General features: G+C 40.0%; 1 protein-coding gene across 2 annotated transcripts; it reads left to right on the forward strand.

Moving 5' to 3' along the window:
• The first annotated feature begins 5,585 nt into the window (after positions 1-5,585).
• Positions 5,586-16,560, forward strand: LOC101782952 (histone-lysine N-methyltransferase EZ1). 2 transcript variants are annotated; one of them, XM_004964695.3, is made up of 16 exons: positions 5,586-5,807; positions 7,501-7,617; positions 7,710-8,038; positions 10,115-10,276; positions 11,763-11,847; positions 11,963-12,112; positions 12,198-12,245; positions 12,317-12,382; positions 12,511-13,193; positions 13,447-13,582; positions 13,667-13,887; positions 14,673-14,804; positions 14,940-15,030; positions 15,400-15,447; positions 15,517-15,645; positions 15,825-16,560. In XM_004964695.3, the coding sequence occupies exons 1-16, from the start codon at positions 5,718-5,720 to the stop codon at positions 16,104-16,106; spliced, it is 2,769 nt and encodes a 922-aa protein (XP_004964752.1). In that variant the 5' UTR covers positions 5,586-5,717; the 3' UTR covers positions 16,107-16,560. The 2 variants fall into 2 exon arrangements, with proteins under 2 accessions (XP_004964752.1, XP_004964751.1); XM_004964694.3 differs by lacking the exon at positions 5,586-5,807 and adding an exon at positions 5,872-6,082.
• The last annotated feature ends 209 nt before the right edge of the window (positions 16,561-16,769 follow it).

Here is a 16,769-nt window from a genome sequence, read left to right on the forward strand (position 1 = left end):
TTAGTTTTACAATTAGCTTATGTTTAGTCATCCTAATTAGTATTCGAACATCCGATGTGACAGAGCTAAAGTTTAGCCTCCTCCTCCCAAACACCGCCTGAAAAGAGAGTGAAGAGCGAAGACGGCGGATGCTTGAAATGAAGAATACGGGATAATCTTTTCATTTTTCCCTTTTGCTGTTCTGTGAGAAATTCTTTATATTCTTCTTTTTTCAAGATATATTTGTTATGGTTTTCATGCAGTTTTTTTTTATGAAACTTTTTCATGCAGGTTCGAAATCTCATGGAAATTACGCACTAATTTGTGAGATTCCGGTACCACTTGATATCGTGGCTACTAAAATCTATTAATATTCTAGTAATTGGTTAAAAAAACTTCCATTCACTTTAAAATTAAAAACAAGCTAACATACTTCTATATTTATATCCATTATTTATGTCATTATGGATATGTTAATCTAAAATCCCAAAACACCCTATATCCATATCTATTTATAAATTATCATCATTATCATTAAGGGAAAAAACCTAAAATACCTCTATATCTATTAGAAATCACCTGCCACTTCTGATATGAAAATAAAATGCCTTTATACGTTCACTCCCATCAGCCCATCACCAGGATATCATTCTGTTGTTGCCAAAAAAAAATAGCTTAGCATGAAAAATCTCATGACAGGCTGGTCGCAATCAATGATGTTACTTACTCAGCATTTAGTTGTTAGAATTATAAATATAAGTGTTATTTTAGCCTTCAAATTTTAGCCTTTCCATATATACTCCGTAGGTGCTATTCAAAAAAGATAGGAGTTAAACATTAACTGATTAATATGCTCCTCACATTCACTAGCTCACCCATAGCGCTAGCGTTACATGGTACTCCCTCCATCCCAAATTATAAGTCGCTTTAACTTTTTTGATACATTCACTTTGCTATGTATATAGATATAACAATATGTCTAGATGCATAGCAAAGTGAATGTACCAAAAAAAATCAAAGCAACTTATAATTTGGGATGGAGGGAGTACTTGGATTCTTGGAATACAGCTTACATCTGACAGAAGTTTGACAACTAGCACTACACTAGTTGCTTCAACAGACCTCCATCTAGGCTTCATGATAGAGATGGTAATTTAGAAAGCAAAATATACTGTAGTTTTGTGTGGGTTACGTCAAAACACCAACACCAGGCACCGCCTCTCCCCGCAGTTCAGAGTACTTGGTCGCATGATAAGGGCCCTTCGACCTTCAGCATCATGTTTCATGTCCCCCAGCACTCAGAACCAGTCGTGAGTTGGATCAGTTCTGGAGATTTTGGCAACTTCCTTCGAGACACATGCCCATTACTTGTGTATTTCCATGTATCGCCCGAGGCATAGGAGGACCCACTTCCTAAGTAAGGAGGCTATTACCACATATTGCACATATCTCGGCAGGCCCCGTTGGCCCATTCCAAAAATATAGCGAGTTTCTCAATTTTCAAAGAGCGCACAGCAGCTGAGGTTAGCATGTCAAACACATCATTTTCCCCACTAATAATCTAGAATTTGGATGCAGCTTCAAAAGGAACTACCAAAGAAATACTCAGGTACCAGAGATACATCCTCTTAGCTTCTATGCCACCTAAGAAGATGTGGTGAGTGATCTCCTCATTGCAACAAAACAGGCAAGACTTATCACCCACCTCCTTTCACTTGGCTCGATTATCCCTAAAGGTTCATTTTTACTCCCTCAATTCTCTCATTTTTACTCCCTCAATTCTCTTGTGATAGACATGTTTATTTGAAAAATTCTCTTCCTCTTAATAGTTGTCTTGGATCTGACGCATGGTCCTTTATTCTTCCACGTGAAATTGGCTACGTGGGCATCAAGAAGTCTCGCTCTTAATGATTGCTTGTTTACGTGAAATAGCTAATGGCATGATTAAGGGGGTGTTTGATCCTGGAGCTAAAGTTTAGTCCGTGTCACATCGGATATTCGGATGCTAATTAGGAGAACTAAACATGAGCTAATTACAAAACTAATTGCAAAACCCCTAGGCTAAATCACGAGACGAATCTATTAAGCCTAATTAATCCATCATTAGCGAATGTTTACTGTAGCACCATATTGTCAAATCATGGACTAATTAGGCTTAATAGATTCGTCTCGCGATTTAGCCTAGGGGTTGTGAAATTGGTTTTGTAATTAGCCTATGTTTAATACTCCTAATTAGTGTCAAACATTCGATGTGACAGGGGCTAAAGTTTAGCTCGGGGATCCAAACACCCCCTAAATGGATGATAAGCAGGATTGCTTTTCTAGCTTGCTCACTGCGCCGAAGTGAAATATGATTATCAAAAGAGAATGGAGGAAGTAGAATAGCCACAGGAAGACATGGACCCAAGGGGAAGTCATCACTTAATTGTTCAGTTTTGCTCCATATGACCTCCCTTTTGTTATCAGTATACAGGAAGTTTGTGAAATATTGTCACTCAATGGTGATGCGTTCCTTCTTGCTCTATGATGTATAATATATAAATACTAGACATTATGGATTGCTTCCTATATTTCCTTCTTCTTCTCTGTATGTGTGCCTCCATGCCTATGTTGCAAATATCTTTGGATTGTGAACCTATCATCATTTTGACTGATACTTTTTGACTAAATTCTTTATATTGGGCATATTGGATTGCTGTTATTTCAAGTTTCGTTAATTCTGCAGCATAGCTACCAATGGAGTCAGCCACTAACAAACAGTAACAATAGATCTTTGTTCTCTGAGCAGATATTGCTGAGGCACCAAGGAAAAAATACCCCGACTTATCATTGTCTGCTGTCTGACAAAATATTCAACGGTGAGCTATAATGTCTCTTAGTATTTGGAAAACAATGAGTTCGTAAATAGCATAAAAAGTGGAGAACTATCATGATCTGCTTGTTTTACTCTAGAAAACATATCTACATTCTTCTGATCGTTAGGCCTTTTTTATCATCTGTATCCTTATCATGTTTAGCACTAGCCATTATTTGACTCTGTCGGTAATTCGTTTTTAAATTATTACTATATACCTGATGTTTGTGAGGAATATATCATTTATTTCATGCATTACTGAACTCCCTTTACTAAAGACTAATGTGCGAGATCTTATCTTTACTGATGCGAGCTGCCAAGAACAGGGGAGAGCTGAAGCCTATGGTTACTGCACTGCAAAAAGCTTTCACGAGAATTTCTAATGCACACCGTTGTAACAGAACCTACTAGTTTATATGGGTGAACATGAACATGTTTTAGATGCCAAGATATAAAGTGAGTTTGACTGGCTAGTTTATTAATTAGCATGACTATTGTTCAACTATTACAACGGCATAACTCTGAACTTAAATATTTGAGTTTGAAGGGTTTTCAGCGTACGATGTTTTTTAACTGAAAAGTAGTGTAGTTTTCGCAAAGAAAAATAATGCATATGACATTAGATGTTCTATGTTTGGGAGACCATGTAATGTATTTTTTGTGTGCTACTGTTACTTGTGATTTTTTTGGATTGCTCCTTGCTATTTTGACTCCTCGGAGATTTATGATGTTTCCAAATTGCTTTTATTGGCTCATGTAATAATGCAGCGTTACTCAGGTTACAATAACCTGAAATATCCTAAGTTATCTTACCATCAGCTGCAGCATATTCAGTTGCACATGAGCTTAGGGAACGCGCAACATTGGCACACACAGTGTATATAGCGCCTCTTCGTAAGTTTAGTTTTATTGTGCCAATGATGAATTTAACTTGAATTTTGCCGACTACTCAAATGTTCTACAGTATAGCATGGAGTAGTATTTTGATAGCGCGAAATATTTCAAGCTTACCATGGATTGTCAACTAAACATATGCAGCATTTAACTTTAAGCGCATCATTTTGTTTCACGTCTTCGAACTTCAACTCTCTCAGAGATCGGCAGTAGGTTGTCATTTTCCTAAGCTATCATTTTATGAGGATTGAGCGTGGCTCAGTAGGTTGTAGCTCAACTTCACTTCCCCGGCTCACTCAGAGATCGGCAGCGATGCTCTGCTAAGAGTCGTGGATCTAGGATGGTCATCGACAAACTGTCGAGCTAGCCATGAACATGTAAACGAGTGTTGGGGGACGACATATTAAATCGGGTCCCGACTTTTTTGTGTTTTAAGGCTGAGTATTAGTTTTATGGTAGCACAAGAGGTAACATTGTGCTGGACAAATATGCAACACATCCAACACTAAGGTCCGGATCTGCCTTGCGCAGTAGGGAGATTCTCGAAATTTCACTAATCGGGTATGTTCTATGCACAATTGCCTTGATTCTAGTCCCTAACTTTAATATAGAGAGTATGCTTGATTTTTTTTTTTACAAAAATGATAACTTTGCCATTTAATGAGGTAGATTTTATTTTTATAATGTGAACGCAAAACATTTGGCTAGTCCACATCTAGTAGGTACAAAATGACAACTCTGTAACAAACGGGTTCGAGTTCTCGAACTCTTTGAGAGATAATATGCTTTATTTTTTTATAATAGAAATGATAAGAACTCTACTATTTAATTAAGTATAGAGTTTTATCATAAAGTAGACTCAAAAGCGTGTCCCTAACCCATATCTTGGCACTTAGCATGCGCAAGGGACAACAATAAGAGTATGCTTAATAAGAGTATGCTTGGTTGCGTGCCACTGCCAGCCACGTCAATCGTGGCGCCGCCAGAGTTTGTGGCGGAGAAAAAGATGCCGCAAGGGACAACAATAAGGGTATGCTTGGTTGCAGGCCACTGCTAGCCACGTCAACCGTGGCGCCGCCAGAGTTTGTTGTGGAGAAAAAAGACGTCACAATTGTGGCGAGAATTGATACCCGGCACTACTTTTTTGTGTGTGGTGTGCCTAAATCTGCTAATCAATCTAACATGTGCTTCAATCGGTGTGCAGCCATAGTTACGTTGTGGCGTAACGATTTATGACGTGCAACCAAGCACACCCTAAAGGTGTATGCTAGCAAAACTCTTTGTATTCTTTTTAGAGAAAAAACTAACATATTCTCGTAAATATCACTCAACATTTTATTTGGCTCTCGTAAATCTCCCTCAACATTTTATTGCCAAATGTACGAAGTACATTGCTCTAGGCTATATTTTCCTCTAAGCATACTTGATATTTTATGCTCGCTGAGAAAAATAAAGCACCCGAGTACAGTGAAAATTTTGACAAGAGAAAAAGACGAACGCATTTGTTTTGCCTTCCATAAATAAAAAAACCGTAAAAGCTCACGCTTTACCAACTCCTACCGGCCGCGGACCGCGGCGCACCGTTGTTATCTGACGCAGTCTCGCGCCCACCCCCTTCACACCAAGTTCCCCACGCCAAGCTAGCCGCCTCTGCTGCAACTCGGCCCCACAACAGTTGGACCCACTGATCAGTGACTGTGGATACGCCCAAACCCGGTACTACACCCCGCCACGGCAGCTGGCGCCACGAGGTTGACCACACCGGTAGCCGGTAGGCTGCCAGCCCCACAGGCCACAGGGTCACGAGCCGCTCATTTCAAAACAAAACGCCTCCTCCCCTCTCCTACCCTCCTCGGCTTCACCTCTCTCCCCTCCCCCTCCTCTCCCCCACCAAATCCTTGTTCATTTTTTTTTAATCTAAGCGACTCCGCGCCCAACTCGCGTGGGAGGGCGGGAGAGCGCGCGCGGGGGGCTAGGGTTTCCGCGGGCGATGGAAGCGGCGGCGGCGGCGGCGGCGGCCTCTTCCGCGTCGGCCTCGGCGTCCGCAGGCCGGTCGCGCCCATCCACCAGCGCCGCGCAGGTCTGCCCCTCCTCCCCTCCCGCGGTGCTGAGGTTCCGTGCGCGCGGGCCGGCGGGTGGCTCGCGTCTTGGGTCGGCGGGGCAATGCGGGTAGGATTTCGTGGTCGATGCTGCGGCGATCGATCGGTTCGGGGGAATTTGGGTGGAGATCTGACGCGCTTGTGGGGAGCTGAGGTGCGGGCGTCGGATTTCGAGGCGGAGCTTTTGGCTGCCAGCTTCGTTTGTGCGACTGTGCGTGTGGGCTCCGCTGGGGACGTTTTGGTATCTGCGGCGGCGGTAGGTGGGGTTGTCACGGTGCTTATTTCCGTGAGACGACTTGGATTTTCTTTCGTGTTATTTTCAGAGACCGGACAGTGTAATTGTCAACATTTGGGCTGTTCTGTTGTACTGCATTTCACAAAAAGTAGGAACCAGAGTAGCCACATTACATTGAACTTGATCCTGGAGTCCGCATTCTGTCTATGCGGTTGTATTGTTATTTTTACCCAGTGATGTTTATATGGATTCTGAACTCTGAAGGTTTTATGAATTTATGGCAATTTTTGTACATAGAAGGGAATTCTGGGGTGCAACCATTGTATTCCTTGTGGAGATACTACAAACAGCACAATAAGCACTACAATATAAAAGTTCTTCTCATGTTCTTAAACAGTATTCATTTCTCCATGGTTACCCTGACATCATATGCTAATCAGCCACTGCAATGCCATTATTTATTAAAACTTTCTTATGAGATACTCCCTCCGTTCCAAAATGTAATAGGTTTTAGTTTATCCAAAGCCAATCTTCTCTAACTTTGACCAAGTTTGTAGAAAAATATTTTAGGACCTACAATACCAAATAAATGCATTATCAAGACATATCTCATTGTGGATTTTATGAAACTGATTTAATACTGTAGATATGTTGGTGCACATTCTATAAACTTGGTCAAAGTTAGAGAAGTTTGACTTAGGACAAACTAAAACCACTTACATTTTGGAACGGAGGGAGTAGAAGCAAAATATTCTTTTTTTTTGTTGCAATAGCGCACAGTTCTTCCAAATTTTGGTGCAATTGATTTGTTTCAATCTTGTATGTCCAATCCATTTATGCCATTCTTATTTAAAGAAGTAAAATGATCATGATACACGTCTTAATATCTTACTCATATCAGAATGCACTATGCAGAACTAATTTTTGCTTAAGATTTCATGTAAACAATGTTGCTTACACAAAAGATGTGAATGTTGAATTGCTGGCAAAGCTAGCCTTATTCAAGAATGAAGTTACTTTTTATTACTAGTATATGTAAACTTTGGATCTGAAATCGAAACATTCTTGGGCTCAAGGAGGAGTGTATGTCTAAATTTTGTTCATCTACTGAATGTATCAAGTCAATTCAGTAATGCAGAACTTAGGGATTTGGTGTGTATGCGTTTCTTTGGATAATTTGTTTTCTCTGCTGCGCATTTGCTCTTTTCCCCTATCCTAACTTTTGTCTTGGCTGTGCTAGACGGTTAATAATTAATTCTAAAGTGATTATCCACCTTTTCTGTTGTATGCAATTCTTATTAAGAATGTAAATATTGGAACTATGCACATAGAGAACTAATTATTGGGTTCTGATAGTGATCATGTTTTTGGCCTTGAGCTGATAGTGAGTTTTGTACTACATCCGTTGTGATAAAGTTTCTTGCTTTTGCTTTTCTTAGGTTACCAGTATTACGGCTGTGGGAGCTGAAGAAGAAAATGCTGCCTCCCCCTATGTTTTATCTGTAATTGATTCATTAAAGAAGAGGATTACGTCAGACCGTTTAACTTACATCAAGGTTCTTGAAGTTGCATGTTTGTCTTTTTCCCCCTGAATATTTGTATCTGATATTTATGTTGCTGATTTCCTTTTCGTTATGATCTTTTGCAGAATAGGTTAGGGGAGAACAAGGGTAACCTCAGCACATTTACACAGAGGACTTACAATTTGTCAAAAAGCAAGCCAATTAATACATTAAAGGGTACTGATTTAGCATCAAATTTGCTCACAAAAAGGCAAGATGATGCGCTATGCACCCTGCATAGTGCTGATATTTGTCCTGCTGACAAAGATGGCAGCAGTTTTCAAGATGAAAGTCTTTTCTCCTCATCGAATGCCATTTTGGGTGGAAATCTCAGTGCAAAGAATTCTATTCGACCAATTAAACTACCAGAAGTGCCAAAGCTTCCACCTTATACAACATGGATATTTTTGGACAGGTCAGTTCATAATCCTAGGCTTCTCTCAACTTCCCTAATACCCTGCGTACCCTAACTAGGTGCTGTAAATAGAATGTGGCTATACACTGTATAAAACATTTACCAATATCATTTTATGTCATGTGTGCTTTTCTGATTGTATTTCGAGGACAAGTAATCTGGCAGAAATATATTTGCAGTAATGCTTTTATAAGATTCATTTCTGACTATACATTTCAGAAATAGTATGTTACAATATGTTGGCCTGATATTGTTTATGGTTGTATCCTTGCCAGATTATGAGAATAGGATATTTAATGGTAGTATTGACTTCAAAATTTCTACTGGTTGATTCAAATCTGCTGCTGTTACTTTTGTTATACTGGCTCAAGTGACAGTTCTAGTGGAAGTGTATGTTCTATTGAAATCACTAGTTAAATGGTTTTTCATCTAAATGTTAATTGAATTTTCAATTTTCTTATGGGGTAACCATTTTTTTTCCGATAAAGGATATACCCTGCTTTTAAAAAGCCAATAAAGGTTTCAGTACAGTCAACAGGATGCTGGGGACTCCAGCTTACAACTAGGAACAGAAACATACGGGTACAGCCAAAATCACTACGACACTACTAATATTTGAGAGGAGTAGCATCATTGTCCGCTACAGGAAATCTTCAACTTTCGTTCTGTCCTCCAGGCTCGCCCGGAACCCCACCATCCATGTTTTAATCCTGTCTTCATATTCATCCAGTCGCCCTATGTCAGCAGCTTGCAATAGTGCCCGCCATCTCTGGAGACAAGAAGAAATTGTGAAAAACACCTCATTAGTCGATTCGGGGAAGCACTTGTCGATCGCCATCTTATTTCTAGTTGTCCAGAGCACCCACACAACAACCGAAAAAGTAAATAGCTTAAGACCATAGTTTCTACACCCCAAAGGAATCCAATTTTCAAAGAAATCCCCCATATCGTTAGGAGCCCTATCCCACCCCAAGGCTTCTTTGAAACAAGCCCAGACAAACCTAGCCAGCGAGCACTGAAAGAATATGTGATCCACGTCTTCCAACACCCCACATAAAATGCAATTTGGATTGCCTTTCCAGTTCTTCTGTTTCAACGCCGCCCCTGTTTGTATCCTGTTTTGAGAGGCAAGCCAGATGAAGACTTTGAGCTTCAGGGGCATCTTGTTTTTCCACAATTTCTCCATGCTTCTATTCCTTACACCTCTGAAGGCAAGCATTCTGTACATGGACCTGGTTGTATATCTTCCAGATTTCTCTAGCACCCATACAATCTTATGGGGTAACCATTAGTTCTAGTGGAAGTGTATGTTCCACTGCAACTAATAGTTAAATGGTTTTTTCATCTATTTGTTGGTTGATGTTTCGATTTTCTTATGGGGCAACCATTGTTTTCATTTCATATTAAGCCAGCCTCTTGCAAGACGTAATGATCGCATGTTTGTTGCATGAAAGCTGAAGTTAGAGTCTTTTGAGTAATCTGGATATTTGTCTGGTAGGTTTGACTGCCTTCTACTATTCTTTTTAAGTTGTTGAATGTCTTGCATATTGGTAAATTGACAACTTACATGGCCTATGTCAAAAGGAATAATTTCATTTTGGTTCCTCATCCTCTTGTTCGGAACTGCAAAATATCTTTGCCTGGGAGTGTGGATCAACACGGAGCAGAGACAGCGACACAGTGAGTGCTGCATCTCATCCTCAAGGCGTTGGATGCAGTGTTATTGCGCCAACCCCGTTGCCACTGCCTCTGTGGCCATGCTGCGTTGCTCTTGTGGCCACTGTTGCATCTGCGTTGTGCAGCTCCAAGCTCACTCTGCCTCTGTGACTGCTGCAGTGAGGGTTGGAGAGAGTGGGCTGCGGGCAGTAGTAAAGGGTTTGGTTGAAAGCATGCTTTGAATAGAATCCTTTGCTGATATAGATTCTATGCAGTGTGCTAAGTGCAAGAATAGTTGTTTTCCCTTGGTCTGAAAAAGGATGCAAACATGTATGCATGAGGTCACAATTCATTTTTTTTGGTGCAAGGTTAAGGTTTCATGGTTTCTTGAGATGTAATATTTTTTGGGGTTTCATACAGGAACCAGAGGATGTCGGAAGATCAATCTGTACTTGGTCGGCGGAGGATTTACTATGATGCCAGTTGTGGTGAAGCACTAATTTGCAGTGATAGCGAAGAGGAAGGCATTGACGATGAGGAGGAGAAGAAGGAATTTAAACATTCAGAAGATTGTATTATTCGGTAAGGAAGCTTGATTTATTCCTTTTTTCCTTTAGCATTGGTGCGCATTTCCTTATGTTTAAATTATGCACTAATTTGTGAGTGACGGATGTGATGATTTTACAAACATTGTAATGAATGAATGCTGTTGCGCTTGCATTTCTTTAAGGTAAAAGTTACATTTGTCTTTTTGAGAAGGAATACGTTAAAGTGCGTGATTATATCATACACATATGAATATAATAGATTATAAAGTATGGCATCTCCAAGCGATTACATGGAGTTTAAAGCATGATTACATGTTTGCAATAATGTATTTACACATTTAAGTGATTTACTCAGCAATGTCACTCATGGCTTACTATCACTTCATAAAATGTAGCAAAGAGAGCTAATTTGGTGGCAATTGAAAAAACACATCATCAAAAATTCATTTCGGGATTATTTGGGTACCCCTGCACACTGGTGCAGGGGTAGAAAGGCCGATCCAAGTTATTGCTAGCGCACTATTTGTTTCTCTACAGGGTTTTTGAATTCCTTTTCATGTACACAAAAAATTACATGATGATATTTTAAATCTTTTATATTTTTTTACTACGTACGGTGTACCGCACTAAAATGAGACAATATCTTGGTGATTTGTACATTGTGGCCTATGTGCATTGTTTTTACAACCAGTCAGGGACCATCCACTGAGAAAATTGCTGACTTATCTGGCTTATCAGCGGACTGCTTGTTTAAGACCCCTAGATATACCTTGGATCATTCTTTCTCAATAACAACATGCACTGATCGGATGGATATGTACTGCCAAGCAACTAAACATTTGTCTGGTCAATTGGAGTGTAGAGATGATTATATGACTGCGATTATATATGCACTCATGTTTAACATCAACAGAATTAAATTTATTAGCATTACTAAGTTCTAACATTGTAAGCACACTCAATTGTAACTTAAATACTTAATCTACATGATACCCAGTTTACAACTTTGCCAATAAACTTTAGTAAGTAAACAGAAGTAGATGTTTGGCCAGTTAAAAAGGAAAAAAACTGATCAATTCTGAAAACTGTTGACCAGTTGAAAAACAGGGCAGCTTAATCTGTCAGTTATAGAAGCATCTAAGGGTCACTGTGAATTAAATTGGTTGCTATTAGTATTTTATCTCTTGCCATGTTTTGGGAGTTCAAGTACCAGATATATCTATAGTAGATCCAGCTGATCGGTGTCCTAACATTCTTTAGGTACATGCGCATTAGAGTTGGACAATCTGTTACCATGTATTAGTTGCTAAGGCTGCCATGAGTCATGGCTGGGATCAATCTAGAATCATGTTAAGTTTGATTTTGGAAGCAGCCTTTGTTCTAGCATATTGTTCTTTTATATAAAATATGAATTTATCTTGTTCAGAAGGATAGATAACAATAGTTTATGGATTCTGCTATATGCTTGTTTTCCACATGCTTAGTGATATCTAATAAACTGCTCTTTTGCTTTTTTATAGGATGACTGTTCAAGAATGTGGCATGTCAGATGCTGTACTGCATACGCTGGCTCAACATCTTGATAGGGCTACTGATGACATAAAGGTTGGTTTTATTTTATATGACTAGGAATCTCGTGTCTGCTTAAGGTTTATTGGCCCTTCCTTTTCGAATTCATCTACCATACCTGACATATAAAAGCATGCATCCTATTTTACAGGCCAGGTATGAGATCCTGCAAGGTGAGAAAACTCAGGATTCTTGTAAGAAAGTGATTGAGCATAATGCCAAAGTGGAAGATTTGTACGGTGACAAAGACTTGGATGCAGCATTGGATTCCTTTGACAATCTCTTCTGTCGACGATGTCTAGTACGCTCAACTGTCAACTTCTATATCTTATTTTCTTGGACCCGTATGCTGATGAAACACTGCTGCTCTTTGGTGATGCTGACAGGTTTTCGATTGCAAGCTACACGGGTGTTCTCAAGATTTAGTGTTTCCTGTAAGTTTTCTCCTGTTTAAAGAGTTATTTCTAAAATTTATCTTTGTCTGATTTCTGTCTTCTTTATACAGACAGAAAAACAGCCAGCTTGTAGTGGCATTGCTGATGGTGCATCCTGTGGTAAATATTGCTATAAGGTTTGTATTTTTATGCGAGCGACTTTCAAAAAAGGCTTGTGTAGCGTAACAATTTAGCCTTCTGAATCCTGAAATATAAGTGCACGATTTTGCTATGTTATTTATTTTGTTGTGCATATTTTTTGCAGGCCTCTGAACCGGATTCTGTAGCTGGAATTGATCACATGCTTATTGATGGTGAGGAGCCATCTCACTCATCAGGCAATGCAATGAACCAGCCAGGCACAAATAGGAAAAAGAACGGCTCCAGTGGAAGGAAGACTAAATCTCAGCAAAGTGAAACCTCTTCAACTGCAATGGCTGTCTCAGAAAGCAGTGACTCAGAAGTACATCCAATAAGCAATAAATCTCCGCAGCCCTCCCCTAGTCCCTCCAAAGTTAAAATTGGTCCAAAAGGCGGAATCAGAAAGATAACAAATAGAAGAATCGCCGAGAGAATTCTTATGAGTGTGAAAAAAGGACAAAGGGAAATGGCATCATCAGATTCTAATTCTGTTAGTGGCTCCCCTTTGGCAAGGGACATGAAGCTTAGGTCTAATACACGGAACGGAAATAAGGAATCATTTGTATCTTCTCAACAGAATTCTCCAAGTACAAGAAGTACCAGAAAGAAGAGTACACCTCAAATTGGGAATAGCTCAGCTTCTGCTGAAGCTCAGAATGATTCAATGGAGGAAGATGGTTATGATAGTTCAAGGAAAGAAGAATTCGTTGATGAGAATATATGCAAGCAAGAGGATAGCTTTAGATCCTGGAAGCCAATCGAGCAGGGACTTCTGGTGAAAGGATTAGAGATTTTTGGGAGGAACAGGTTTGCTCTTTCTCCTAACAACTCCAGATAGCTCATTGTTGTATCAGAGTGGTGTTCCATGTGTAAGGAAATAAGGAAGTTTGATGCCTCTTAATCTCCAAACTTCTTGAAACTCCTCTTTTCCTTCACCTTGGGACTTGAGACTGCATATAAAATCTTGGATATCTTTCTACTGTAATTGTAAAAAACAATTTAATCTTGTTTAACCTGATCTGAATAGTCACATTGAACCCATGGTTTGTCTTTCACGCAGTTGTTTAATTGCTCGGAACCTTCTTGGTGGAATGAAGACATGCAGAGATGTTTTTCAGTATATGAATTATATTGAAAACAGCAGCGCGTCTGGAACTCTTAGTGTTGTTGATTCTCTTGTTAAAGGATATATAAAGGTTGGATTCACTGTGACCCTCATTTATTGATACGTACAGTCCAGTTAGTAACTGAATTTGGTGTTGTCTGTGTTGATATCCCAGGGTAACGAGTTGCGCACGAGGTCAAGGTTTTTCAGAAGGCGAGGTAAAGTCCGTCGCTTGAAGTACACCTGGAAATCTGCAGGTTACCATTCTATAAGGAAAAGGATTACAGAAAGGAAGGATCAGCCCTGTCGACAATATAATCCTTGCGGTTGTCAATCTGCATGTGGGAAGCAGTGTCCATGTCTCACAAATGCGACATGCTGTGAGAAATATTGCGGGTTAGTACCTATTTTCCTTTGCATCAACTTATATATTAGCATGCATAAATTTCTATGTGCATGCAGTATATTCTTGATACATTTTGTATGGATTTTTGCTTAGTTATACTGACCATGCAGCATTATCTATTATGGCTTTACTTGCCTTTTGCTGGTACCAGAAATATTTTATCTTTTCTGCCAGTCTTTTTGTTTAGTACGTAAATGTTTCTATTCTAGCCATATAGTAGGCAGACTCTAAATCAGGAATGGTCGCCATTCTGGTTAGTAGTGGTGTCGCTTATGAGAAAAACTGTAGTATATGTCCCTAGAGTAAATGAATATTATTTTTTTCCAGATACTGCCCTTTGAGTCTATCATATTACCATACCACCCTTTGACTCTAGGAACATTTGAGTTCACAGATATTGTGGGGTCATTTGGATTGTTGCCTGGAGCTGCCCTGCCAATTTCTTTTTGTGTTGACCATGCGTCCATGCTCAGGTGTGGCTGTTTGGATTGACGCCAACACTTGGCTCACCCAAGCTCTTGTTGGTCTTCACACAGTCGATTCATGCCAATGTGCAGGAGAGATGTGGGTGGTGGGATCCTGCCATTTATTTGGCTAACCAACCTTTTGGCAGGGCAGGCACAGGCACATTCCAAACGAGCCCTACCTGTGCTACTTTGCTGACTGTTTCTTAGTTCGAGATTTTTTTTAGTTTTGATTGGGAAGGAAATTAGCATGTGGTTCAACATGTCCCATTCCTTTTTTGAAAGCTTATTGCCTCTCTTACGCACTGCAGGTGTTCCAAAATTTGCAAGAACCGTTTTCGAGGTTGTCATTGTGCAAAGAGTCAGTGTCGCAGCCGCCAATGTCCGTGTTTTGCTGCTGACAGGGAATGTGATCCTGATGTTTGCAGAAACTGCTGGGTTGGGTATGTATTTGAAATCTGATAAATCCTTGGGGGATTTTGTTTGGTGGTCATGATTATCATCTGTAGTGATACCTCCAAATTATTTGTTCTCCAATCACGCTTTGGTCATTTACATTTATATTTTCTAACCTACAGGTGTGGTGACGGTACGTTGGGAGTTCCAAACCAGAGGGGAGATAATTATGAATGTCGGAACATGAAACTGCTTCTTAAACAACAACAACGGGTAAAAAGTTTTGCTTTGATAATAAACCCATGCTATTGTCATTTTGGTTATAATTCCATTGAGATGATAAATGATTTGTCTATCCTTATGGCCATTGTTCAAGAAAAAAGAACCGCAATCCTTTTACAGGAGACTCTTGAGTTTAGCATTTTTCAAACTTTATGTGGTACATTGTAAATACGATTTACACGCGATTTGAGTGCAAAGGTCTAAATCTATCTTCAGTTTCTGAATGGACGTATATTAAGAGGCACATCCCACTAAAATATTGTTACATTGCGACATGTCTCACTGCATTTTACATTAGAAATTTGACCTTTCCATTTTGATAAATATTTGATCAAAGGTATACTTGTGTTACCTTCTCAGGTCTTACTTGGAAGATCCGATGTTTCTGGCTGGGGAGCATTCCTGAAGGTAAAACTATTCATCTGATCTTTTCCGTCCTTCCCTTTATCCCACTAATGTCTTTTCTTAAATCTTCAGAATAGTGTCAACAAACATGAATATCTTGGCGAGTACACTGGGGAACTAATCTCCCACAAGGAAGCAGATAAGCGTGGAAAGATCTACGATCGTGAGAATTCATCGTTCCTTTTCAATCTGAACAATGAGGTAAGCCTGCATAATTTATCCTCTGCAAGCATTCAGTTATGATATACTTGGCTGACCACCTGATCAAACCAGCCCTGTATTGTGCCTTTGTGATGACTGAATTTTTCAACTGCTTTAAGTCTGGTTTGTCCAGCATCCTGCCCATCTGCCACATACTGAATTGTACTATTTGAATGCAGTTTGTTCTTGATGCGTACAGAATGGGTGACAAGCTGAAATTTGCCAACCATTCCCCTGACCCGAATTGCTATGCCAAGGTTATAATGGTAGCTGGCGATCATAGAGTGGGCATATTTGCCAAAGAAAGAATCCTCGCCGGTGAAGAGTTGTTCTACGATTACCGCTACGAGCCTGATAGAGCCCCTGCTTGGGCCCGAAAGCCTGAGGATTCCCGAGGAAAGGATGACGGGCAACCATCCAATGGGCGCGCAAAGAAGCTCGCCCAAAACACCAGAGGCTGATTCTGATTCTTTCATTGGAGTGCCAAAAAATTTGGCAGCCATTCAAGCTGATGGGAATTTGTCATTCGATAGGCCCTTGATTTATTTGAATCCATTGTCGCTATAACTCAACTGTTTCATGGGTTAATCAGACTTCTCCATGGCAGTGGCAGCTGGTCCTGCCATCCTTAGAATTAGGTGGCGGGTGACTGATCTGCTGATGCAACATAAGTGGACTAATAGGTTGACGAGTACGGTCCTTTAGAGCCTGATTCTTTTGGAGTATGATTAAAGTGTTTACTGTATCCGCAAGATAAAAGGGAGAGACTGACAAATGTTTACCACGTCTAGGTTTAGTGTGAATTTTTGGTTAGTTGGAAGTGCATGAGTTATCAGCTAGTTATTGACCAAATTGCATTGATTGGGCCTACAAGGAGTACAAATGTCCAATTTTATACCCCATATATTAGCAATACATGATCTGCACTCCAAGTCTCCAACCCAAAAGGAAAATGTGAGTTCATGTTGGACTTTATCTCCAAACAATAATCTACATTGGACTTGTCATGGATGCTTACATGACCCTAGTATATTAGCTGAAGTTTAAGTGAGCGAGGGATTGATGAGCTCGAGCACACCCGCTTGAGACCACATCCTTGTACAGTCGCAGCATGTTCCGTTCCC

The sequence above is a fragment of the Setaria italica genome, chromosome IV, assembly GCF_000263155.2.
Source record: "Setaria italica strain Yugu1 chromosome IV, Setaria_italica_v2.0, whole genome shotgun sequence".
Taxonomy (NCBI): domain Eukaryota; kingdom Viridiplantae; phylum Streptophyta; class Magnoliopsida; order Poales; family Poaceae; genus Setaria; species Setaria italica.

Bases quoted from the DNA above. Each gene is read 5' to 3' on its own strand.
- LOC101782952 (XM_004964694.3), top strand. From the start codon at position 5,891: ATGCGGGTAGGATTTCGTGGTCGATGCTGCGGCGATCGATCGGTTCGG. The intron at 13,583-13,666 runs GTTGGATTCACT...TTGATATCCCAG, and splicing joins TTGTTAAAGGATATATAAAG to GGTAACGAGTTGCGCACGAG. The intron at 13,888-14,672 runs GTTAGTACCTAT...TACGCACTGCAG, and splicing joins TGCTGTGAGAAATATTGCGG to GTGTTCCAAAATTTGCAAGA.